This window comes from Numenius arquata, chromosome 6, assembly GCF_964106895.1.
Source record: "Numenius arquata chromosome 6, bNumArq3.hap1.1, whole genome shotgun sequence".
Classification (NCBI taxonomy): domain Eukaryota; kingdom Metazoa; phylum Chordata; class Aves; order Charadriiformes; family Scolopacidae; genus Numenius; species Numenius arquata.
Window position 1 is genome coordinate 19,307,428 of NC_133581.1, and position 27,708 is coordinate 19,335,135.

General features: G+C 36.3%; 1 protein-coding gene across 3 annotated transcripts in view; it reads left to right on the forward strand.

Annotated features, from left to right (window-relative positions):
• SOX6 (SRY-box transcription factor 6) overlaps window positions 1-27,708 on the forward strand; it is a 372,917-nt gene that overhangs the window by 215,002 nt on the left and 130,207 nt on the right. For all 3 annotated transcript variants that reach the window (XM_074149713.1, XM_074149714.1, XM_074149712.1), the window contains 2 exons: window positions 8,632-8,804; window positions 12,311-12,379. In XM_074149713.1, the coding sequence (XP_074005814.1) occupies window positions 8,632-8,804; window positions 12,311-12,379 (242 nt within the window). The remainder of the gene's footprint in view (window positions 1-8,631; window positions 8,805-12,310; window positions 12,380-27,708) is intronic.

Genomic DNA, 27,708 nt, shown 5'->3' on the forward strand with positions numbered 1-27,708 from the left:
TTTATCTAGGGCAGCACTGTCATCTGTATTTAAATAGGAAAAACTGAAACTGAAGGTCAGGATATTTTTTCAGCTCTCTCAAGTCCTGAGTGAGTACCTTAAGTGGATGACCACCTTTCCTCCTCTCTTGTTTGTAATTTTTTTTTACTTTAAAAGCACTGGAATTGAGCATTAGAGTCAATAATAATAATATTAATAATACAAATTTTGCTCTCTGTATAGCACTACTATGTTCATTTTATTTTGGTATGCTATGCCCTGGGCTACAGTCTTCTCAGTTAACAGAATAAAATTACTCTTTTTTTTTTTTTTTCCTCTTTACATCATATTTTAGTGTTCATATCACTGTACAGATTACTCACATCCTGTGGCCTCTGCTATATTATTACATTCTAATTCAGCAAGAACAAGTGGGCTGTGAGTTTTTAGCGGCAATGTGTAATACTTATTTCTCTGTTTATAACCAGTATTATCACATTTTTTCCCACATAGAGTCTGAACAGCTTGTATTGAGTATATATGAAGCATTTCTAAACCCAGTGAAAGCACTAAAGCATTCATAACTGAATGTCTACTTGCTGCTGAAAAACCCTAGGAATAATTTATTCAAAAAATCGTCATTTTCTTTCTTCCACATGCACATGCATGAATTAACACTTAATTTGTACTTGAATTAACACTTAATATGTACTTCTAGTATTACTTAGAATGTAAGGTGACAAGCTCTTCTAGAATTCGAGAGCAATTCTAAGAAACTGGTTAAAGTGTTCTTTTTTTTTTTTTTAAAAAAAAAGCAAACAATACTAAAGTATATTGTATATATGAGATAGTAACAAAATCTCTAAACATAGTTTAAGTCCCCCAAGGATTATGTCAGATAGAGTTCTTCTTTTCATGTGTGTTAAAGAAAGTAAGGAGTCCGAGAGATTTGTTGGAATTCTACTTTTTGCTGGTCGCTGCTTTGGAGGAGGGGGAGATTGAAGCTCTGGCTAACATCACATTCTTTCCTACATTCCTGATGTGGATTTACATTTTAGGACTCAACTGTGGATTGATCACATCCTAAAAATGAGGCAACGTATCATTATGCTGCTCCTTGAGCTGACCAGGCACTACTCAGACTGATCCTTTGCCTAGCAGATTACTTTGACAATTTTAGAGCCATTTGGTACTAACTTGTGAAGAGTTTATGTTGATCCGGTCACTGCAGTGTCTTTCTTTTGAACATGTTAGTTTACTTAGATTAGAACTATTATGAAAAACAGTCACAGAAGAAAACCTCTGAACATAAGATATTCCTCAGGAAATACTTGAGAATTGCTAAGGAACAATGCAAGAACAAAAAGTGCAGTAAATACATGAGATCAAAAAAATGTTAAAGGCTACAAAAGAAACGTTGTCTCGGAAGAGGTTGTTATTTGCAGGAGCAAAGCTAAGGTACAAACGCTAAGGCAGGTAAGCCTGCCTCAGTTGCGCTCAGGGGGTGTCAAGTCTTTAGGGGAAATATTCAGCTGGATTACTATATACATTCCTGTGACTTGTTTGTTCTTAATGCAAAATAAACTGTTCTGTGATTTGTGAATTCTGCAGAAGGATAAATCCTTCAAATTCTATTGAGAAGGGGAAAAAAAACCCCTGAGTGTGACACTTCAAATGATCAAATAGGGCACAGCTGAACCACATCCCTCAGAGGTGCAATGATAAAGTGAAGACCTGTGAGGGCACTTAGGCCTAAGGACTCCTGTCTCTATCCCAACTCAAGGTCAGGGAAAGATCTGGACATGGATCGCTCTTCTGCACATGTACTGTTTCCCCTGGTAGGCAAGACATATGTGTGGACTAGATGAAAGCCTTCGTATGATCCAAACTAAACAGCGGTGTGTGCAGGACCCTGATGTTTGCCATGAGAGGTGCCAGCAGCTCAGTTTGCACAGAGCCAGGGAGGTGGCTGTGGTGATGGAGCAGCAAGTAGGCCTGCAGTCATGGGGCCCTGCCCTCTCCCTCACCTCTCTGTGGGCATACTGACAGGGGAAAATGAAGGATCATCATGACCTCACTGAGGTAATTTCCTTTTCACTCTGCTACCTGCAATTTTATGGCTAGTCTAGGAAAGACGGTCTGGCCTATGATAAGTTTAGGATTGTATTAAAACTCTCCTGCAAATCATCTTAGTCTCAAATCGGTCCCACCTAAGAAATGGCTTAAGCACCTGAGGTTTAATGTATGTGAAATAAGGCAAATCCTGCAAATTGTCAGTAAAGAATTTTCATCCTTCTCATAAGCATAGCTAATTTAAGCCATTTTTTGTTTGGTTTTTTTTTTTTTCTAAATCTGACAAACAGATTTCGCTCTGCTGAATGTTTTCAGTCGTTCCTAATGTTAATTCCTGTTACTGTTTGTGGACATAGAGTATTAATGTTTCCTTGTTTAAATCTTAAAACACAGAATCATTTTGAGACATAAGCCGGGGGGGCTGTGGGGGTCGGAGGGGGAAAGGACTGGAATCTCGCACCTTCACAAGAGAAAATCCGGTGTGGTTTGCATGCTGGACATGTTTGCTGTGCTGCCTTCTGCACTGGGATGCCACAAAGCACAATGGAAGCATTTATAAAACTTTTTATTGATGAAGGACTGGACAGTAGCATATGGGAACATCAACAATCGCTAACTGATCATGAAATAAAGAAATTCCAGTATTCTAGTGTTATAAAAAGAAAGGGGGGAAAAAAGTAATTCAGAACTTAGTCATATTGGTTCAGCTGTTGTAACCAAAGATTGATAAGATAATAGAGGTCTTTGTGGCTGTTTTCTACTGAAATACTTTATCTTTATGATGCACTTGGGGCCCTTTAGAGTGGAAAGCTTTTTAAACTGCTGTTGGAGTTAGAACTCAAATTAGATGCTATTGCAATGGCAAGGGGGCTCCTTAGTCAGGCAGCGCTCACAAAGTGACTTTTATCTCCGAAGCCCTTCCATTAGATTGTTACTTTCTTCTGTTTTCCCTGTTTATTTTTGTTGACTTTTGCTGCCCTATTTTGTGGCATTTAAAAGGTGACCCAATCAAAAAAGGGTAAATGCTAAATGCTGGACAGAGCCTGTGAAGTAGAGACATCACAGCCTATCTGATGTGTTCTGCAGAATGCCGTGTTAGACAGAATGGTTTAACCAGGTTATCTCTGGGCAGCTAAGATCAAATACACTTTCTTTTATGTCTAGCATTGTGGTTTTGCTTTCTTTTCAAACAATGTCCATTTAATAAAAACCCCCAAAGTAATAGAGGAATTGATTCATAAAGGGCTTTTTTTTTTTTTAAATGCTGAAATTGCTTATCTTGATTCAAAATCATTTTTGATTGTTGGTTGAATTGCTTTGGTTGATGATACTTTGGAACTGCAGTTATGCGATTTAAAACCCTTCTTGGTTTCTGGCAAAGTTCACACTTTTCTTGCATCGCTGTCTCTTGATTTCGTGAAAATCACACTATGTGTTTATTCTAAAAACATCACAGGAGTAATCATTTGTGATTTATTAATTTGTATTTCCTGTAAGTGTATGGGGCAAAAGTTAGTTTAGATGCAGTGCATAAACAAGCATGATATTTGTCATGCTTTACACTAATCACAGAATTCAAGAGAACCAATAATACTTTGCAGCTGTGTAGAGATTCCATGCAAAGATCTCAAAGCACTTCAGAAGCATTAACTAACCAGGCATAAAAACCTCTGATTGGTGGTGTTTTACTTTGTGTACATATTGGGAAACTAAGGCGAGCACATTCAAGAACCCACAGTAATTTAGTGTCACAGCTAAGAATCTTATTTCGGCAAGCTTTGGATCGTGCCTATAAATTTTTGTCTTATTTATGACTCTAGTATTTTGTCTTTTATTCACTTGATACAGTATGTGGTTTTATCTTGTTTTCTTTTGCTGAGTGTCAAAGAGATTAGTCTAAGTTATACTATGTTAGTCTAGAAGTCTATTTTTTGTTATTCCTGCTTATTTTTTTTCTGTATGAGCAGTTATTACTCTGCCTCTATCTCATAACAACTTGGCACAAGGACAGTTCCAAATTTAACATTGAAAAGCCTCGTGTGTTTGTTGACAGGCAGCTATATCTGCATATAGACTGAATATGTAGTAAGAAGTAACAGAAGTGTTGTAAGTGGTAAACCAGGGATTGATATAGGCACTAGAGATATATTATGTATCTGTAATTATAATATACTAGATTTTTAATGTTTTTTTTGCAATGCTTGGAGAAATCTAGTAGATAAAATGCAAGATGATGTTTATGATTTTTAATAAATGCATCAGAAGATGTGTGATGATCTTTCTATTACTTTGTGTATTAGAAATCATGTAGAACAGTGATCAGTTTTAAAAGGTAGGGGTTTGCCACCAGCAGAATTCTTTCTAAATGTGGTTTTGGACCACAAGTTGAACTCTTCTCTCTTTTTCAGCAGATTTATAGCTACTTTTTATTTTCTCACTCCTGGTAAGATTGACCTGTGACCAGAATTTCTCAAAAGTTCTCTTTGATGCCTTAGTTCTGTTCAATCTGACCATTTTATTTCAATTTGTTCTCAACTCCATACAAAAATAAAGGGTAAAACAATAAGCACACAAGGAAAAATTAAAATATTGCTATAACCAAATAATTTTTCAGTTTATGATTATAATCACAAAGGCAAGAATATAAAATCAAAGGACTATAAAAAAGTAATTTTTTCTGAACTTTTGATGAGACTATTATATTTTCATTTTAAAAATAAGTCCTTAAACACTATTGACTTCCCACCAACACTCAAAATTTTAAATACTGCTGGTAAAGGGAGTCAATGGATCAAATTCAGTATATCTGAAGTTCCTGAAATAAAAGCCCCTAAGAAAAATGTGTCAATTTTAAAGGTCTTTCCTAACTGAAGACCATTTTGTGATAGAGCCAAAGGTTAATAAAATCAGTAGTGAATGTAGCAATTTTACAGATAAGCTATTCACAACAAGTGTAGTTACTTGAATAAAAAGCTAATTCAGTTCTAAAATGCCACATGCAGTAGCAGTGAATAGCTGCTTTTAGGTGCTTTCTGGAGGAGGATAAAATACAGAATCACAGCACTCTTCTTTTCCAGCATCCCTGGCTGCCTGTAAATTGCTGTGAATGGGACTGTAGGCTGACAGGCTCTATTAAGACAAACTGCCTTTCTCATCGGAGAGATAAAATAAATCAGGTGTTTAGTCAAATTAAAATACTTCAGATGGAGCAGGCCCTGGGGAGCACTGATCCACCTGACAAATCTGAGAGAAACTCAAGACAGATGTGTTTTGGGGATAAGGAAGACCCTATGGAAAAAAAAAATGCACTGCTGTCTTTGGAGTAAGAGAATGGGATTAGAACAGAGAGTGAGCTGTGATATATAATATTTTATGGAAGCTGGCATATTTACTGTATATTTTTTACTAAGCTTTTTGTTTTATCTGGTTTTATGGCAAATATATTTTACAGATAGCTATATTTTTATTTTATTTATAGATTTTTTTTTTTTTTTTTTAGTCAGCAGAAGAAGTTTATTTACTGATAATGAGTTTAGGAATCTCATTGCTTCCTGCAGTAAGTGGGTGCAAAACAGACGATGATGGCACACAGCTACTGATGACCTCTCTTGGCCCAGCAAGATCAGCTCAATCTGGTCTGCATTCTGAGCAAGTTGTTTTTTATTGGTATTTAAACTGTAAAATAATGGTTGGGATTTTCCACTCTAAAATTAAATTATGCCTTCCCTCCACACTGTCATACAACAACATTCTGCATCTTAGGCTTTTTCTTGTCTTGAGCAGTGTTTGGTTAGGTGTCTTGCAGCTTCATGGAGGTCTTGTTATTTTCCAGGAGCACAGTGTACATTTTGTGGTCATCAGTACTATTCTGTTGTTGGATTACATAGCACAGTACAAATTAAAGAGTAGAGTACTTTAAATGGGGTCATTCATTTCAGATGTGTTTCTCTGGGGGGAGAAAAGAAAGAAAAATACTCACTATGAATTCCTGAATAAGAACAGTTACTTCTGCCTGCTATTGTATAAAATTCAGAAAAAAAGAAAAAGAAATGACCTTATAAATTTGCTGCAACTATAGCAAATGGTTCTAACTAGTCATAACAAAACAATCAAATGTTTTAGCCTTAGTAAGTACTCTTTGTGGTAGCTTTCTACTCATATTATGGAGCACGTACAAAGTATATAGAATAATATGGAAATGGAGCAGGAGATTAATATCTGCTTTGGGTGTGTAAAATATTTTATGACTGTAAGATCAGGAGCCTGCATTACAATGCCAAAGCTGGTTGACAGATGTGAAAGTTTCACGCTGTGGTTTCCCAGGTGGCAGTGGATGGCAATAAGCATCATTTGAGGCAGCAGGTTGCTTCCCATTGGGTTTCTAAAATAGGTGGAGTGGTTGATCTCTTCTTGTCACGATGGGCAAGGGAGTTTTTCTTTGGCAGAACAGTCTTTTATTTGTGACAATGAATTTCAGTCTATAATAACATATTAAAAAGTGCTTAAATAACCTTTGATTCATGGTGCGAAATCTTCAAGACTGAATAATACAGTTTAAGAGGGTGAAGGTAAGTCTATACTGAAGTTGCAGATAACTGAACTGATGTCAACAGTGTGGAGCTTAGTACAAGCTAATGTATCTTGGCAAGGCAGTATCTTCAGTGCAGACATTTTCCTGACCACACACCTGCCTAAGCTTACTTCCAAAAATCATCTTCTTGTTGTTTTGAAACAGCTTTTTTTTTTTTTTGCACAGAACTGTTTTATTGCTTCAGTCATGCATATTACACTACAGTTTCGCAATGTGTTCGTCTGAATAGTAGAGTGTCCTTCAGTTCAGCTTCATTCATCCATCATACTTGTGACTAAGAAAATTGCTAACCATTTCTAAAACTTCTACAACAGAAGTTACTCATTTTCCCTTGTCTGCAGACATGTGTCACACGTATATTGAATTAAGATTTGGCATTACAGGGTACTGAAACATCAGTTTGTGATGATGATGATACTCTTAAAACTAAGATAGTTAATAGTGGCTAAGAAATGGAATATTTTCAGTACTTTATGTTGTTAAAAGCAATTAAGAAATGTACAGACAACGACGTAGCATTTCTTTCTGGGAGTTTACTTTATTTGGAGTAAATGACTTAAGCCATGCAGTTTCTTTTTCCCCAGAAAGCAGTTATAGACAGAGGTTTCTTGTTTGCTTTTGCAAACAAAGTTCTGTTTAAGAATAATATTGGTCCCATCATAGCACAATGTAAGTAGTAGAGCACCTTGGGTTTGTCACCTGCTTGGCAGGAGTCTGTTTTGTCTTCCCTGCCCTTATGAAATCTGTCAACCTCTTTCTTCTCTTCCCTAGAAGTTATCCATCTTACTCCTGGGAAGAGGGTGAGGTCATAATTTTCATGACAGTTTCTCCATTCCCTCCCAGGTCCTGTTCCTCACACGCTTTCTTCCTCTTCAAAAGTCCTGTGACTTCTTTGTCACGGTCCTCTATTGTGAATGGAGGAAACGAAGTATGTGAATACCCTCTCCTTTGTGCCACTTCTCATATCATTGTGGCAGATTACAGACCTGACTAGTTCTTGATTTGGTTTGCTTCTTCTCTAACTCTCAGTTCTCCTGTACAACATCAAAATGCTTAATTTATCCTACTTCCAACTTTAAACCCTCTTTCAGATGGTCTTCCAATATTTCTGAACTGCTACCTTACTGTAGTTATATTACATCTTACAGAGCTGTGGGCCTGAGATGACTACCCAAGGAAATGCAGTGTATGCCTCTAATATAGGAACTGACATTGCTGTTTATGACAGAGTAATATGTTCAAACGTAAGATGGGATATTTTTGGATTGATTTGCAAAAGGGCCCTGTACTCTCTACTTAGGAGACCCGTGCAATTTACCCATAAACAGACCATTAAGCATCATTAGTGCAAAGAATAAATGTACCGTAGTTTCATGTTAATTAAGTGCTCTCTGTAGAGTAAACTTTGAAAGTTAAATGAAAATTTTTAAGCCATTTTTTCAGGTTAGCCATTTCTCTTAGGGACAATAAAGCTCATTTTTAATATGCATCCCATAACCAAAGCTTAAATTTATCCAAATGAACCAGATATATAAGTATTTTAGGGAAATAATCAATGAGCTATTAAGCTGCTTCTTCCATAGCATCTTTTAAAACTTTTTTAGCATTTTTACATACTTGGGGAAAAAATCAACAAAATATATAAAGTGAAGGAAAATTGTGTCTAATAAACTGTGAATGTATTTATCACACTGGGCAGATTTAGATGGAAAAGATATAGGGATTTGTACACAGTGCATCGTTAATTACTCCTGTCAGAAAAAAGGAAATGCTCTATATCTTTTCTGCTCCAATTTTTGTTATATCCTCCACTGCTTAGAGCACAGAAAAACAATGTGCTAGATTCTTTTGGGATTTGTTAGGAAAATATATATATTCAAGCTGCCACTTGAAATAAGTATGTTGGTGATTCAGCCATTTTTTTGTGAATATTGCTTTGTAACTATTGTCTATCTCATATTTACAGTACATCTTTCCTGCACATTTAGGTACACCAGAAAGCCTGGCAGAAAAAGAGCGACAGCTCTCTACTATGATCACCCAGCTGATCAGCTTACGGGAGCAGCTCCTGGCTGCCCATGATGAACAGAAAAAGCTGGCAGCTTCACAAATCGAAAAACAACGGCAGCAAATGGACCTTGCTCGCCAACAGCAAGAACAGGTGAGGCTCCAAGAAAGAAACCTGTGAAAATGTTTCATGCGGAATGCTTATCATAAACACTGCTCTGCTTGGTATTTCCTTTCATCTTTTTGTGTTAAAAGAGCTTAAATATCTTCAGAAATTACATCTTTTTCCAGAAAGAGGAAATGTTATAGGACCCTGAGAAAAAAGTGGGTGTGGATATTCAAATAAATTATTTCCTAGAATAAATGGCATTTGATAGATTTCAGAGTCCTTTTTTTTTTTTGCACTGAGATGGAATTTTGGGAGTTACAAATAAGCCAAACTATAACCACTGTTTAACTCTTTCTCTTTTTGACAAGAAAATAATTGAACAAAAAACTTTAAGCATCCTCAAGCCTTGAAATATCTCCTACAAGTAAGGTTTGATTTGTTTGTTTGTTGTGAGGTTTTGGGGGTTTGGTTTTTTTTTTGTTTGTTTTTTTTTTTTTTTAAAAAGATGCAATTGCCCAAAGAGCTTTCCTTTTCTCATAGTACAAAAGTGTAACAACAGCGATCCCATACACTAGTCTCCTAGGCATTAGATCAGACAGATACAAATTAATGTGTGTTTTTTAGGAATCTGACATTATTACTAGAATTATCTTTTCAGTTAAATGTATTTTATAGGATATATACAGCAATATATGCTCTGTTGATTTTAATGAGTTGTGACGTGTGGCATTTTATGTGCTTGAGTATTTGCCCACATGTAGGAATATGGACTCATCCCCTAATGGAAAATAACATAAAGGAACACTGTAAAAAATCAGAAGTTAGAATGTCATTTAGCCATCCAGAGATGACACAGTAATTAACTATTGACACTTGTGAATAAGCTAGCACAAATTAATCTTGACACATTTGCAGACGAGTGATATCTTACAGTGAACACTTTGTAATTATATTTCAAAATGAAAATTAAATGACACTTAAAACTAGGTTGTCATGCTCAATGAAGAGAGCATGTAGCTCAACCGATAGGCAAATAAAATTCAGAATTTGAGCCACATGGTTCTTGTGTACCGTACTTTACTGTGTCAGGGCTATACATCAAGGCTATACTATGGTAATTGCATTGCAGGGAGTGGATACTTTTTCTATCACAGTACTGTTCCATCTAAGAGGAACAATTGATATTAGATGCTTCATGGTATATTTTTGGTTTTCATCAGAAAATGCCTGTTCAAATGGTACTATATTTTGCATACGGGCACAAAAAGGTGTTCACAAGCAGTCTGAACTCTGATAGATCGGTGCCTTTGCACATGCAAACAAAGATCTCATCCTTGCCTTGGCTATAGCTTGCCATGTTAAGTAGCAGCCAGGTCACCAGCAGCTCCAAACAATTCTAGACATAGAATACTGTCTATCTGTGAAAAAGATACAGCACTCTGAAATAATGACCCATGATTCAGCTCCATGTGGTGTTTGATTTCAATGTGAAATTACAAATAACTCCTTCCTGAAGCTGAATATCATGATGATGTTTTTATTGCCTTTGCTGAGTTTTTAGCAGCAGGGACAATGTGGACATAAACCTGACAGAGCTTATCTTTAGTGACAAGCCCTACACTTCTAAGGTGGCATAGCACAATTGGTGTGTTACTCATTAAATATAGTAACTCAAGCACTCATACAGGCTTTTAAATATTCCCTGAAGTAGTTACCGTAAGAGTTGCTTTTCCAAGCATAGACACTAGTGCTGACCACTGATCTGACAACAGGTGACCTGAGTCCTATAAGCTTCCCCTAGGTTACCTGGACACGCAGGCAGCTATCTCTGTTAGAACTACCCTTTTCACTAACAGACAAGGTAGTGTCCTTTAGTCACCATATTTTTATTTTTTACTGAGTTTACTGGGAGATTTATCCAGAAATATTTGAACACCAGACTCATAAAGGGAGTTTGATCCCTGTTAAAAGCATCAGTGTAGTGGGCTATGATAGTTCCTTGATTATTTTCTTTGAGGCACTAGGCCTTGATCCAGCCCCAGAATCATGTAGGCCTTGATTTGTCTCTTTGAGGTGGTGTGCAAGACTTAAAATATGTGTGAATTTTGTTTTGGTCTCCCATAAAGAAGTGAATTTTAACTGTAGCAATGAAAAAAATGACAGTGCTATTTTCAGGTGACAAAGTAAGAGATTAAGGAAATGACAGACTTGATCTCTGTGTGTGCACAATTACAAACTGTTAATATGTAACTACAGATTCCTTATGTGTTAATCTGAACAGTTTGCACTAAAACTATGTGACTGTTTATTTCCAAATCAGTCTTGCTACGTTTCTCTATTTTTTTAATCAGAAAAACATTTTCCTTGGCTTTCTCTGCTTATAACTCACAAGATGGTGGGGAAGGTGACCAGGAGGGTTTTTGCCAAAGCCAAAACAGTGGATTTGAGTGACAAAGCTACCTTTGTCACCAGCTTCTTGCTCTTTTATGTGGTTCCTCTGCTCTAGATAAATATTTATAGGAGGGGAAATTATACTTAAGCAATGAAGGTAGCAGAAGTGCTGAGACCGGGGTTTTCAGGAAACACAAATCTTGTCTCCTTGTTTCAGTCTGCTGCACAGTTGCCCTTCTAAAGCAGAAGTCCAGTTGTTACCCCAGCTGCCTGCAGCTTCTTCCCCCATAGCTGCAGTCCATGTTACTCATTGCAGGGAGCAGTCTGCAGACTGAGGGCAGGATCCTGTTTCCCTTCTGCTCTTGCATGCTGATTTTTCCCTGAACACTTGCTTCTCTCCATCTATGTTAGAGAAGGGATATAGTGAACCTTTACCATCCAGATTCCTTACTGAGCCTACCAAATGAGGGTAAGAGTATCTACATATCTCTCAGGGTTGTGTTTAGGATGAGTTACTGAGCATCAGGTACTGCTTTTACGCAGAATGAGACACTACTTCCTTGTGTAGTTCCAAGAAAGACTTTGATATTTACAAGAGAAGTAATGTGCTTCTCATTGTGAATTAAGTTAGAGAAGCTTGCCTTAGGAGCTTGTGCTGAATAGTGCAACATCTATAAATACTAGCTAAGACTCCAGTTCAGCAAAGCAGGAAAATTGTGTGTTTAACCTTTAAGCACCTGAGTAATCCCATCCCCATTCAGCAAACCACTTAATTTTAAGCATGTGTTTCATTCCCATTGTAGCTAACAGTAATGCATCATAGTCAAAGATCACCACAGGCTTAAATGCTTTGTTGAATAGTGATGAGATTATTCTCATGCACACAGCTAAGCCCATGTTTTTCTGCTTTGCAGAGTTGAGACCTAAGTGCTTAAAATACATATTTCTTATTGGCTAACTAGATTTCTATGTTGCGTTTAAATTTAAAAATGTTTACATCACATATACAGATACCTCTAAAATAGCATTCATTTAAAAAAACAACAAAAACCATGCTTAATAAAATATAATAAAGAATAACTTATAAGATGTTTTGCACTCAATAATATTAAAGTTTCAATATTACTGTTTTAATTTAATGGAAATTTTATTTCTAATAGATCGCAAGACAACAGCAGCAACTTCTGCAACAGCAGCACAAAATCAATCTACTGCAGCAGCAAATTCAGGTCAGTGTGTTTTATTGCTTTCTTCTGATTACACTTAAATTCCATCTATGGAGAGGGAAGGATCTAAAATAAAGCAGCCATGTTCTTTACTAACAAGCCCCAGTAAAGATGCTCTTTATGGAAGTTCTTTGTGTCTTAGAAAATTATTGTCAAACATCTTTTTGGTGGAAAGAGATTTTCTTTAATAAGCAGAATTTTATTCTGAAAGTTAAGAACTATTTCTTAAATCTTGTAATTTTAATTCTGAAATCTGTAATCAGTTTGACTTGTATTGAGTGAGCTAAAAGCAGTCTCTCAATCATTGTTTATAGAATTCCTTATTCCATAAAGGCAAAATTTATAAGAAGCTTAGAAGAATGGTTTTCCATCTCATTAAATAAAACAACCAGCTATAGAATAGGATAATAAACCTTGAGACTGTACTAAGTCCCTGCGACCAGTCTGTTCGTGTACAAAGATCCACAGGTATATGTCTCCCACATACCTTTGGAGGAGCTGTACCTTTGCTGATCTGGGAGTATTCTAGAGGTATTCCATTATCTGTACTTGTACTCAAAATCAGGTTTAATTTTGCACTGATACGTGTGGGTAGGGAGTGATATGTAGGTATAGGCATTGTTGACGTGACTGTATTACCTTCTCTGCTTCTGGGCTTGTTTGAAACTATTTCCATGGGCCTGTTCTTTGATTTAAATATGTTGGTTTGGTCTGACAGAGGATTGTGCTGCCAGTCATTTCTTATAAGCTTGGAATATCAGTTTTTTTCCTTAATCAGCTGATTACTGTGTTACTAGATGCCAAACCTGAAGTTTTTCCTTCCCTCATCCCAAAGAAATGCTTGCAAATGCTTTTGCAAATATCGTAATGCAGTTTTGGTTACAATTTAAGGAGTTTAATTAAGATATATAAATGTGTTGATATGTGGGATGAGAGACAGAGTTGAATTTTAAAGCACTATTATTGTCATTGGCTATTGGAAGACTGCATGTTCATGTTAGATGTACATATAGGATGCAAGAGACGTAAGAATAGTGAAAGGAAAAAATACACCATCTTCTCTTAAGTGTTATTTGCAAGTCTGGCTTCAGGAAACAAAGAATCATATAAAAAAATCTTTGCATAAAAGCTAAGACTGAAACATAGCTGAATCTGTTAAAAAGAACAGTTATTTGCATGAGAAATTTCTAACTTTTTAAATTCCTTTAAAAAGTAGGACACAGAAAGAGGAATCGTGACCGGGTAATTTCTGTTCCTATTTGGAGAATGTGGCTGTTTTACTAAGTATCCTGCTCTGTAGTAAAAAGTTTAAAGGTACTTTATGTTTCAGTTCACTCAATACTTTCCAGTAGCTTTACCCTTCCACTAACTGTGGCGAAATGCAGTCTTAGAATGGGTTGCAGGTTCATTTTAGAATAGGTTGCAGGTTCAGTTTCTTGTTCATTCACAATTTTCATCCTACATAGCGCCGGACCCTCCACAAGTTTTCTTTCCCATCCTTTCCTAAATGTATATTGCAAATAAATGTTTTAATGATTGTTTTGTTCATGTGAGCTAAAATATTTCTTGGTGATTCTTCCCTATATTTGTTTGAAAATTCTTGCCATTATAAGCTATTCTTATTCCATAGTTCCTCAGTAATTTGGCATCTTCTTTTATCCTTACACTGATTAGATTCATATAAATATATTTGAGGCAGTGAGGACTGTTAGCTTTCCCAGCTGGTTAGCCAGATTTGTAGCTGGCATCTCATGGCCCAAGGAACATTGTAGACTCCAGTATGAAGCACTAGCCATGTTGGGCTGATGCCATCTCAAACATATATTGATCTTACATGGAGATTACTGAAAAAGGTTTGTTAGGAGATTGTTTCTTAGGCTAAGTACCAGTTTACATAGTCCATTTGCTTGTGAGCCAAGTGGTTCTTCTTTGTTTATTTGTTCTTTCTTAATTCTGTGGCAGGTTTGCTAATGAGAAGTTGCTTGGGAGACAAGTTGGTTACTAAGTCACCTCTGCAGTTTGTAATAGGTTTGTTGCTATTGAATTGATTACGAGTGTTGAAGTTTGTTGAGACCTGTAGCTCCCTAAGGGCTATAGGTGGGATGGAGGTAAACCAGGAGGCAGGCGAGACAGTGCTGTGCCGGTTCTCCCGGGTCCCCTCCCAGCATCTTCCCGGGAAACCTCGGTATTGATACTGAAGTCTCACTGGTGACTCTGGGTGGAATTCATCATATCACAAGTAGATAACTGCAGTGTAGACACTGTTTCAATTAATTATCCAGATTGTTTTTATAGTGAACAGAGAGAAGGAGAGTGAATAGTTTTAGGATGCAATTCATCTCATCCTAAAGTAGACACTTAAAATATGTCAGATGAATTGTTCCCTAAAATGGCTGTTTCTCTCCATTAACTATAAAGGATACGGATGCCGATGCCTGTAATGTAGAGATCTGAAGTGAGATGAGGTGAATCACACTCTCCGTGGCTTGAGAGGAAAAAAAAAAAATCAATTTTCTAATAAACGTTGAAATTCTCAGTTTAGTTTTTGGGCTTGGCAGAATTCGGAACTGCATCCCCAATAACTAACCTGGTTTTATTCAGAAGGTGCTTTTGTTTAGACACTCTTGAGCAATTGTTTTCAGGAAACAGCGATTACTTATATGAAATGGTGTGGATTCTTATCTATACTTTGTATGCTTGGAAAAACAATAGTACTCTTCCCTGCCACTCCCCTTTTGAAAAGATTACAAAATGTAAGTAGCACAGGTGCTGGTTCCATCTGGGCATGGGCCTATTCATGGCACAGCTACTTGAAATAAGTACAGTCTGTTCTCCAGGATACAGGAGTGGGGCACTGCTGATGCAATGTTTTCATCACAAGACGTACACAGTATACCATTGTCATCTTCTGAGGTACAGTGTTAATTCTCAAACAATAATTTCTGTGAATAAGCGAATCCAATTTATTTAACCATTTAAACAATTAGAAATTACTTTAGACGGGGCTTACAAGATTTCTGTCAACTATATATAAAGTGGAAATAATCCATATTAAATAAAACAAAATCTTTCCCTGGATACCTACTGGGTTAACTTATTGATAATATTAATTATTTGATATTTATTATTTACGTTATGTTGTATATTATTTGTTTATTTAATGATTTTAACACCTTATTTCATTTAGTTGATTTTTTTGGTTTGTTTTTACACCATTTAATGGAGCACCTTACTCCAGACTTTTTATACATCCAAAACTTTGTCAACAATCTATGAGCAAAGAGGACATTAGATTGGCTTAGCATATGAAAGCAACATAGGTATTTCAAGAGTACTGAGGTCATTAAATATTCTGCATAATCGTCTCATGTTTTCTGAGTGAAGCTAATGTTACTTTCAGGGTGTTCACGTTGGGGAAAGCAGTTTTGTCTGTTGGCTAAAGGTAGTGGGAATCTGAAGTTGTTCTCAGCTCTGTCTCAGATTATCTGAAATTTGGCAAATTGTTTCCTCTTCCTCAATTCAAATGTAACATTTTGAGGATCTTAAATAAAAATTTTCAAATAAATGCAGTGTATTATTGCTTTTCAGTTCAAATGTTTTTAATGCTCATAAACACTCTTCTACAGAGGAGTCCATGGAGATGGGAGAAAATCTAGTGTGCCAAATTAAGTTCTTCATTCTGCAAAGCTGTGTGGAGAAATCATTGCTTCTAGTTGAAATACAGCTGAGAAAATACTGTAGGGCAAGTAAGGGCTCACAGATCGGTCTCCAGGTTGATTCAGATTTTGTAAAAGAACTTTCTTTTTTTTTTAATAAAAAGTATGATTTATTAGAGTAGAAAGGACAAAATGAGACTATTTCAAGGACATCTTTTAGCCTGTCCTGTGAAAGGGAAAACCTCTAGGGATAAGGGGAAAAGCTGTTTAAAGGAGGAATTTGGTGGTACATCGTGAAGATAAGACTACATTGGAAGAAGGGAAGGTTTGCCTCTCTAGAACTGTTCCAAGCTTGAGAACTGCTTGAGGCCCTGAACTCATTGTGAATTCAGTGTCTCGTTGCCAGAATTCAGTCCTTTCAAATTGAGGCTTCAGGATTGCCTCTGGCCCCACCACATCCAACTGAGGAAGGGGTTGTATCACACTGATGCCTGGACCATGCCGCTCCGGGATTTCCCTACGGTGGAGGGGGGGAATTAAGGGATGCAAGTTTGAGGGCTTCCATCCTCTGGTGGGAAGGCTTCATTAGAGCAAGTCCTAAATTGTGGCTGAAGTCTTTAAAAAGGACACTGGTCGTTGAGCTTTTCTGAAAAACTTGCGATGGGTATTACAGTGAGAGCTGGTCCGAACTGCTTTTGTCCATTTCCCTTCACCTTATTTTTCTGTACTGTGCTCAATGCTGTTGCAGAGCATTTTCTTTTCTGTTTGTCTTGTTATGATTTCCATCGCATAGAAAGACTGGCTTCCTCGCCTCTCTGAAGTATTCTGTTTTAATTCAGCCTCTAGAAATTATTCCTAATAGTATTTTTTTCTACTTTTAATCTATACGTTCATGCTGTTGTAGTTTCCTATTAATGTTCTTGCATTTTCTGCTTCAGTCAAAAAGAGTGAACGTGATTACTGTGATAGTAAACAAACAAAAGAACAGTGTAACATAAAGATCACAACTATTTAAACTGTCCTTGAATGGGAATAATTTGAATCATACTTAAAACTTAAGAGGCTGAACCAATGAGTCTCTCTTCTTATCCATGATTAACTACTGACAATTCAGGTACCTGGTGAGCTGAATAAGGACTATCTCTTTATGTGAAGTACATGTCTAAAGATCAGGAATAATTACATTCCACATTAGCCTTCATGGCCTCCCTGACCTGGTTAATTAATTTTTTGCTAGGATAATAATAGTAGAAATAGATTTAAAGATATGCTTAATCATTAAGTATGTAACTGACCTCCAATTTTAAAGAGCCGACCCTTTCATTTATTGCCTTTTGGAGACAGGTTGAAGCTCCTTGCAGCGAGCTTGCTGAAATGCACAAGCTGGAATCTAGTTATTATCAGTTCAGTTATGCTCTCCGAGGTTGTCTCTCTTTGTAAACTGTATTTAGCATTGACAAGCAAAAAGCAATTGCAATGCTACTGTTCTGGCACTAGGGAATATTCTCTCCCACCTTTTTTTCTTCTCTTTTTTTTTGTTATTGATCATGAAACTGATCCCCTTCCAGCAAGCTCTGCACAGGACCAAATAAAGCCATTGAAAGCAATTTGATACTTCTATTGGCAGGGTACTCCCTTGAAAGAGAGCAAGAGTTATAAACAAAGCTTAGAAGTCTAGGAATAGCCCCCAGCTTCAGTAAACCCTTAAAATATTTTGTAATTGTATCTTCAATCACGAATTAGCCAGGAAAAACAGACCTTTTTTGCCTTTATATTTCACTGGTGTATGCTGTTTTTAATTGCCCACAGGCACACTGTTGTGATCTTCTTTGGAAGTTTAAAACCAGGATAAAAATGCAAATCTAATTATTTCTTTTATCTAATCTAATTAACTTTTACAAGTAATGATAGATGTACTGTAGCCTGCATCAAACATTTTAATAATGATGTTTCTGGATTAAAGAATAGGTAAAACTACTGTAATTTATAAGCAGTCAAGATTATGGCAGTAAAAATTGTAAATTATTGTGGTGGCTTAATAAACTATAGCTGCAGTTTAATTTACAGTAGAAAGGATACATTTCCCTGGAATTCCAGTTTGCTTATGAGCTTATGAATTGGTTCCCAGATGTCATTGGTGTCTTTTCTCTTTTTTTTTTTTTTTTTAACAGTTCAGTATTAAAAAAAAAATAAATCTATCTCTAACTTCCTTCTGCCATGCAGTTGCGTGCACATGGAAGACAGAAATGCTGTTACGTGCCTGTAACTTGTAGCTGGCTGCTAAATCATTGAGTCAAATTCATGGGGCTGTGCTGTAGGCTTGGCATCACTGCTTCTGTCCAGCTCTTAGCTTGCTTAGCAAATATGGAAACTGATCCAATGGAGGAAAGACAAATATGCTAAACACCAAAGTCAAATGTTTCATATTTAATTATTATTACAAAGTGGCTTATTAATGAGTTCTAAAGTCTTTATTTGATAATTACCCAAGCAAAAGGTCTATTACAGCGTTTTTCCAACAAAAGCCATCTTCGTGGCTGGCTGGCTTGAGAATTTTCTCTGTCAGCTGTGTGGGATCCTGACCTTCTTTGAGCAGCCTGTGCTTTAATAAATATTCCTGTGATGCTCCCTATCCTTTATTCAGCCTCTTCCATACTAAAAATGCTTTGTTATGACAGCATGGTGATGGCCTAAGCAAAAAGATACGCTCTACTAAAGGTTCACCCCTCCTGTGTTACTCCTAGGCTTCTGGTCTTGCAGCTTGGTACCACGTTTGCAAGGATTCTGCTAGCTGCTCTTCCCCCTGAGGTCCTCAGCCTCAAAAACAAGATTTATCCTGGAAAAGCAGAAAGCAGTTCTGGATTTGACTCCAAACACAATCCTTAAAGCTGTCTGCAGTCTTGAGGTGAAGGAGTGGGTTTTTAAAAATTTTTACTGTGACCTTCTGAGAGTTAAATTAGCTTTCTTGCAGTTTTCTAATTCTCTGTATTTTTTTTTCTTTTAAATAGCTTTATTTCACCTACACGAGTCTAAAAAAATTGTATTTAATGCAAAAATTAGGCCTTGTGTATCTCTTTCATATGACTTCTCTAATTACAGAGCAGTAAATGGTAGAATAGCATATGTTAGCAACATGAGCAGCAGTCTATGAAATGAGCTACAAGTTAATAAAATGATCTTGTGGTGGTGTTGGCCAAATGTTAGCACACATGTTTTGGAAAGCGATATTTCAACAGACTTGAAGAATAGAACTTTGGCACATGGGTGCCGAACATGATCTGATGTGTGGAAATTAGTTAAACCGAAGTAAATGTCATTGTTTCTCAGGCTCATGTTGGTGCAGAAAATGATAGTAGCTGCCCTCCCACTTTCCCTCTCCCATGTCTGTTTTAAAATGGGAAATGAAGGCACACACATCAATCCTCCCCATTTAAAGTACTGCTGCTTCGTTTGCTCTGGGCATGCTGCATTGCAATCTCACCAGTGGCTTAAGGGCTTGTTCTCAGCCGTGCCTCTGCCAAAGCCAGGGGCTAAAATCTCATTGATTCTATTGAGCCCAAACACTCGTTCTACAGCCTTTGCTTACAGAAGGGCCTCAGAGTTGAGCCCTGTTAATTTAGGGGCAGATTATAACCAGCTCTGAATAACAGCAGAGGATCAAGCAAATATTTGCTACCCACCTGTACTGCTGCCCAGGGGTCACTCTCAGCTGGTGGTCGGCCCCTTCCAACCAAGCGTGGAGTGACATGCTGTGGCAGCCTCAGTGCTTGCTGATCCAGACACCCTGATCTAGATCCCAAAGAGTTTGGCAGAGATTATGCCACTCAGAACCCCTCTGGTTCTATTCCTCTGGTATTACACATCTGCATCACCCCCTCTGTCAGTCTGCATAATGTAATATATTTGTAATATTGCAATATTTGTAATAATGCAATAATAATGCAGTATGGACTCCAGTACAGAAAACCAGTTTCCTTCCTAAGTGTCATGTACACAAACAAGAATGGATAACTGGGAGCAGAAATTGAGCCAACTGGCAAGCTACAAACAGGGCTGATCTGTGAAGTCTTATTTGCTTGAGTAATACTTGCATAGCCAGTATTTGATGACTTATATAAGTGTACTCGCATAAGTAGGCTTTGCAGAATTGAGCACCTTATATGAGGGTGGACTTAAAATATTAGTATTGTGGTTAGAATAGCAAAGATATAAATGAGGCAGGGATTTTAGGGGATGTAATTTATTTTACCAGACAAATAGATGTTTTTGGAAAAAATGGTCAACCTTTTGGGCACACCAGTTCCTTTTCAGGTCAGCATTACATTTAAACAGATCCCAGGACTGACAGAAACTGCGTAAGATATTAGCCTTTCATTTCTAATTAGTTACTTTTTCAGTGATGATTTTTGTGATTGACAACCATGTGAAGGCCAAGAGGGAAAACAATCAGGATTTGCATTTTTTTTCTAAAAAAACCCCACACTATTTGACACACTCATCAGGAGATAGTGAATAAAGAAAATAGTTAATAAATGTTCATATTGAAATGACTTGATTTATGGAGATATGCATATATACAGGCAAGACTGGAATGTGATGATATCAGAGGTCAAAATTTCTGTCTGCAGAAGCAGATATTTGGAGGAAAATGATGAAGTACAGCCCCACATAAAAAGGCCAAAAGCCTTTAGCAAATAAATGGTAAAGTACTTTTTGAAATCTCACAGTAAAATCTTAAATTTACCAGATGGACTAAATCCTGACCCAAAGAATCAAAATGTATTTTAGTTGTAATTGTAGGAATGCTCCAGAATGCAAGTGTAGTACTGAATCAATTTGAGCATAAAAACTTATTTTAAATATATTTAATGTCATGACAGCAAGAAGGAAGTAAATGCATTGCTCTTTGAATGCATTCAGGAATTATGAATTCACATAAAGTAAGTAGTAGTATGTGCAAACCGGTAAATGAGCAAACCAGATGTTGTTAAACATTTGGTATACACTTGGTGGCATATATGTAAAAGTAAATTGGATAAATATTTTTAATATTCACTGTTTTATGCAACCAGCTAATCCAGACACTCGCAAAAATGTCAAAGCATATCTCTCAAGGAAAGGTGAATGGCCTTGCCTGGAATTTACCTATCTAATTTTAAAGTCATTGTTAAAGTAAAGAAAAACTGTTTTATGACTGCAGTTTACACCCTATTTCCTTTTGTCTGTTACATTAGAATCCCCTCCTCCCAAATAATTAGATAATGTATTGGCTTCTGTTATATGCAAGACTTTTCCTTGTTTGAAAGAACTAGTCTTTTATATGAATCTTGTATATATCATCTTCAGCAATTTGGGCATTTGCACAGCTTGGGTAAATTATGTCTATATTGAGAATCTAAGAAGTTACACAGTGTGCATTCCATACTTGAGGGATGGGAAATAAAAATTGATATACTGTGCGGCACATGATATAACACAGTGAAATATCTTTTAAATTCCAGAGGGATGCACTGACATCACCACACTTAATTCACATGCAGTAACTCCCACAAAATGTTATTAATTTTAAATTGAAGTTTGTAATCATTCAATAAAAAGAAAATAAATGATGTAAACAGTATACAATGGTGCATTATGAAATGCTGAATTCATTTTATTCACCCACCCAAAATGACAGTATGTTAAGAAAACATTAAAGTTGTAACACCAAATAATAAAAGCAAAGAAATTCACAGTTGATGGTGAAGTGTGAAATCCATCTTGAGACACATCACCGCCCCACAGTATGGAAGGGCACTTCTCAGTGAGGGAACTTTATTTTAAGGTAATATATTAGTCATTTTTATTCTGTAAATAAGAGATTAACCAGTTGGAGGAACATACAGTTAGTTTAAAATCTAGATCAGGTAGATTAACAAGTAGCGTGGGTACTTGCTACAGCTAACAAAATAAAGTTGATAGTGCAATGTATATTTGACAAAGCAATTTATATAATATAAATATAGAAAGAAACTTTTCTCAGGGGAGGAGGTATGGCACTTGGTTTTTGCTCTGACTACGGGTGATTTGTATGAAGAACTCTACTATCACATTTCTAGCTTTTCCATCTCATTGAATTTTATTGGTGATATATTTTCAGGATACTCATCTCCTCTGTAACTGCATATCTGAGTGTCTCATAAGTGAAGTGTATTATCCTCACAACACTCTTTTGAGGCAGAATAAAAAGCATATAGATTTTTGGGGGCATCTAATTTTAGATATCTAATTTGGGTGACTGAATTAGGCCTTTTGGCTCCATATATAAGGCAGTCCAGGTGCTGTGAATTACCTTCTGTTGATTAGACAACGAGGTTCCTAATTTAAGCACCTAAGTTAAATTTCCTAAGTGACTTGATCTAGTTCTTATATGAAATATGACAATCCTGAAGTCTTGTTTCAGAATTCATGGGGTGGTTCTCTTATGTTTTGATTGTCTTTTCTGTCATGACTTTCTGTTAACTTATCACTTGCCTTTAATTTACTCTGATGGAGCTTTTAGCCAGAGTGAATCCACTTCAGCCAGACAGAGAAATATTTGTTCGTTCTTGTCACCCACAGTTCTGCCTCAATGAAAATCATTTCAGCTAGCTTGAGTCTCCCATGTGGTCAAGTGCTGACTACATATAGCCATTGTCATACAGAAAGAGGCAAATGAAGAGACTACTCTCACTGAATAGCTCTGTAGTTTGCCAAATCCATGTATTTTCCTTACAGATATGGAGCAACTTCCATGGCTGTGTAACATCCTTTGAACAGTGACTTATTGTGGAGAGAGAAAAAATTTTTGTTTCAAGAACGCCTAGATTTCTTGGCAGTCTCTTACACATTTTGTAGGGCATTCAAAAGACTTACTTGAAACAGCCATTAAATAATGTTTTTTAGTTGACAAAAATGGCTACTTCTAAATGGAGATCTTGCATGCGACTTTTTAGGCCAGAATATATTTTTACAGCCAAGTTATAAACCTCTGAAAAAGGGGGCTTATAATGGAAAGGTTGACACAACATTAATTTTAGTGTTGTAAACGCAATGGTATAATTTTGGAAAAAAGCCTTTATTGCTCTGCTAAGATATTAATTGCAGGAAATTACAGCATATCCTATTAAAGTATTATGTCAGTGGCATACATAGCATATAACACCTTTGCATATTCTCTCTTGTTTTCACGGCAACGTTTTGCATTTTGATCTGTAAAGAGTAGGTGGATAAAGTGGTTCAGAGTTACTGATCGTTTTTACTCAAGGGGAAAAACCAGCCTGGGTAATGCTTGCTTATGGCCTACTCTAGAAACAGATCTTCTGTTAACCGGGTAAATCAATTACAGGTATTGAGAAATGAACTAAATTCTGCTGAAATGAAAGTCTTTCCTTTGTTTTGTGACTTTTGCACCAGGGATTTGAATTTGGACCAAATCCTTGCTCACACAAATTAGGTTTAGTCAGATTCTTTCGAGAAAAACAACTACTTTTATGACAAACTTATTTTTATGGATAAGGGCTTACTTTTCATTTACTTATACTTAGAGAATCATTCCTGGCTATTACAATTGCATAGCAGATCCGTCTCTTACCTTTTTGATTTCTGTTCAGTTAATTATTCAGAAATGCATTTTGTGTATATATGGTGGGGAAGAAGCTGTAGATCCCTATTAAGTTGACCAAAGTAGATGTGCATTGCATTGTACAGTTTTTTATTCCTAAGAGCTAGCTTATTTATTGCATTTCTGCCACTTTTAGGATTGCAGGGGCATGCTAGTATCATGTTTTCTTTACAGGAAATTGTTTTTATAAGGTAATTATTTGTTAATATTTTTATTTTAATATACACTGAATTGTAGCCTTTGAGTGTAGTCTAAGGTTGAATGTTTTTTAACTGTGGTTACTATTTTTAACTAGGATGAACTACTATTACAATAGTTTCTTCTGACTGGCAGATCTTTGAGGACAAGGGACCACATATTCTTATTCGCAAAGCACCTCATATTGAGGTCATGATCCTGTCAGGCACGTTTCATTGCTACGTTGACACAAATTTGCACTGAAAAATATCAATAATAACAACATGCAGGGTTTGTTTTTTTTTTTTAAATATATAAATGGGACCTGGAGTCTTGATGTCTCTTTACGCCTCTGACAATGGTGGAATGTGCACAATTCATGACTGTTGTACTGTAGATGCGTTTTTAACAAGATGGGAAAAAAGGTCTTAAAGACCCCACTCATATGCGAGTTCATTGGACCATTGATGTTTCCCAATAATTGCAAGGCTTTAGCATATAATCATCAACTATATCTGGTTTTACTTATCAAATCCAGAACTGCTTTTTCTCTTCCTGCTGAGCAGGGAAAACTCCATGCTGTACCAGTTTCTTTTTACTTGGGGCTCCCAGTATCATCAGGATTAAAACTGTCAGAACAGTCAACCCTCTTTACTTTGTGGTTTGAAACATAAAGTGTAATATTGTTGCCTGAGAAATGGCATGCTTTCAATGTGTTACTTAAAAATTGCCAAGTGGACAAAACAAAAAAGATCCCTGTTAATAGCAGGCATTGAAATATTGCTTTCACAATTTTTGGGAAAGAAGATACAACTCTGCACTTTGTTTTTACTCTACACCACTAGCTTGTCTTCATTGGCTTAACCCTAAACTCAAGTACAAGGAAAAACTCATGCTCAACTTAGTGAGAGTTTTGCTTCATTGAATGCAGTGCAGGGTGCCATTTCCTCAGTTGGTGTTGTTCATTTTCTCTGCACTTATGTCAGTCTGATACTAGAAGTACAGAATTAGGCCCTCTTTTTAAAAACAAAAAGAGCTCACGTGGAAATGACAGCATTTCGTTTTGCTTTTTTTATTCACTGTAAAATATTCCTCTGCTCTGTGTGTGCATCTATATTTGGGTATAATTGTACCCATCCACCCTAGAGCGCTCGGAGGTAGCTTGATTTTTTTTTTTTTTTATCATCAGAGTCCTTTTTTTTTTTGTTTGTTTCTTTTATCCAGGATGGTATAGATGCATCTTTGTGATAACATTTTGTAAAGAACAAAATTAAAATTATTTCCTCATATTACTTTCCTGTTTGGTTTGTTTTAATTGATAAAAGACTCTCTTCCTAGGCAAGGCTACACATCTGTCATTTTATTTACCCTGTTGTTTTACTGTCTGTTTAAATATGCATACATTTCAGATGTAACTTTAGGAGGAGCAGAATATAACAGTAATTTATACAATAGACACTGATGATTATTGACCATTAAAGAGTAATAAGACATTTCCTGTGTGAAATAGATGTAGCCTCAAATCTCTTTATTTCTCACAGTAAATGTTTCAGGTTTACTTCACAGACATTAATGTTATTATATAAAGGTAAAAACCTGGCTAATCCCTAGCAAACATTGGTTACCTCTTAATAAATGAACGGACTTGCAAGCAAAAGGAAAAAATACTTTGAAGAAAGTCCCAGCCTCATGTGTATATTAACCAGAGCAGATGAAATGATTTATTGGGTTTTATACACAATCCGTAAAGGGTAAGCATTGCTAACAGAATGAGTGGCAGCCTCAGGGAGCTGAGTAGCCCCCAGGGACCAGCCTTTGTTCCTCTGGACTTGACAGGCATGTGTCCCTGTTAAATGAGGGCTTAATTTCTCTCATATGTGCACAATTTCCAAGCTCAACAAAGGCAGCCAGGACTGGAGCTATTTAAAAGAGCCAGCTCAGGAGGAAGCATTCCTGGAGAAAGGGGATGCTAAGGGGCTAATTACTCACCATAGTTCAGCAACTGTGTTTTTTTTTTTTTTTCCTAAGCAAGGTTTATTAACACGGAACTGCCACTTTCATTTTACATAAACATACATTAAAATTACAAGGGCGTTATTTCTCTGGTAAAATAGACATTTTAAAGGTCCTGCTGACCAAAAATAAAATAAGAAGTGTGTTCATTTCAGCCATACAATGAAAGTCATCATTTCTTAAGCTCATGGAAAGGTGTTTTTCCAAAAGGTGCAGAGAAATTACTTCTCCAATGTCTTCCTCTTCTTTCCCAGTGTTTCCTTGTTTCACATATAGTAGCAGAACTCGTCCTCAGTTCTAACTGCATTCATGTAAATATGATAATTAATATTGTCCGGATAAATGGTTCAGCATATGTAAAGCATATTAATATGTACCTAATTATATGTCTAGTGTTGTATACTTCTTATAAGGCTCTCACTACATATTTGAATGTGTTTAGAACCAACAGATCTTTATGGTGCCTTTTGCGTAGTCTTCTGATGTTGCTCCATACAAGAAGTAGGACTTTGCCCCCTTTTCTAATATGAGGCTTGGGTCACTCCTGTACTACTGGCAGTTGGCATTCTCTGTGGAGAATAGGCCAATCATTTGACAGAGTGATGTAATTTATTTAATTTTTAAGTGTGGAAAACATAGTTATTTTCAGTGTTGCCAAACTCTGTTGTTACCTTGAGAGAAAGATGAGCCACTGCAGTGCAACAGGTTTGAAAATATTGTGGTTGCCATTTGCAAGCCACTTTGTCACAAAATACTATGTGGTTTCAGGCTTATTTCCTATTCTGAAACAAACAGGAAACTTCTTATAAAACAGGCAGCCCATTTGATTTTTCTTGATCAGAACATACTAATCCTTTCAAAATCAGAACCCAAACAGGTGGAAAAAAGTGTTTTCCCATTGCTCTGTGGGGTCATGGGCTGAACGGGCTTCAACATGACAAAGGAGAAGGCTTTTGGATGTGTGGCGTCAAAGCTCGTAGCCTGTGCTCAGGATGTGGTGCCCGTACTTTTGTGAAAAATGAAACAACAGTAGTAATTATAGAGTGACCTCAATAGAAGCACCTTGCTTTTTGGATCCAGACAAGCCTTTGAATATTAAAGGGATAAAATTTAGAAAAATTGAAACTGGTGCATGTTAACGGAGTGCTGCTTCCAACATTATATAGAGAGTTTGTACAGGTAATATTAGACATTACCCCTTTGTCATAGATCCTATGAAATCTTTGTGAGACTACTCACTGTCTAATGTTACATGTGTAAATATGTTCTTTCAAATTGGATTCTTCATACATGTTTTATGGGTTTTTTTGTGTTGGGTTGTGTTGAGTTTTTTGTTGGGGTTTTTTTGCCTTTTTTTTTTTTTAAACAGTGTTTGTAGGTTGATTTTCAAGCAGTTTCAAATCAAAACTGAACCAACCAAATTTGACTGTTTTCTTCATTGAACTATACATTTAGCATTGGAAGAAAGACTGAATCTTTCCAAGGCTAGGATGGTAAACTAAGGAATGTTTCTTTGCCCTGTAATTTTTGTATGATAAACTTATTTTAATTTTTTCTTCAAGTGGCCACCTTTAGAACCAATATATTATTGTATAATATTGTATTATATTATAATTATATTTCCAATATAGTCATTATAATTATCAGAATTGTTTTGGAAATTTCAACTGAAGCTTATAGTCTCTCAGATCTACATTAAAAAATTGTAATTAAAAAAATATTAGAGAAATAATTTTTTTCTCTAATTTCATTATTTCGACCCATTACGTAATCTAGGCAACATAATGGGTATCCTCATAGAATTAACAGAGCAAATAATCAGATTTTATTCTTTGAGCTTCCAT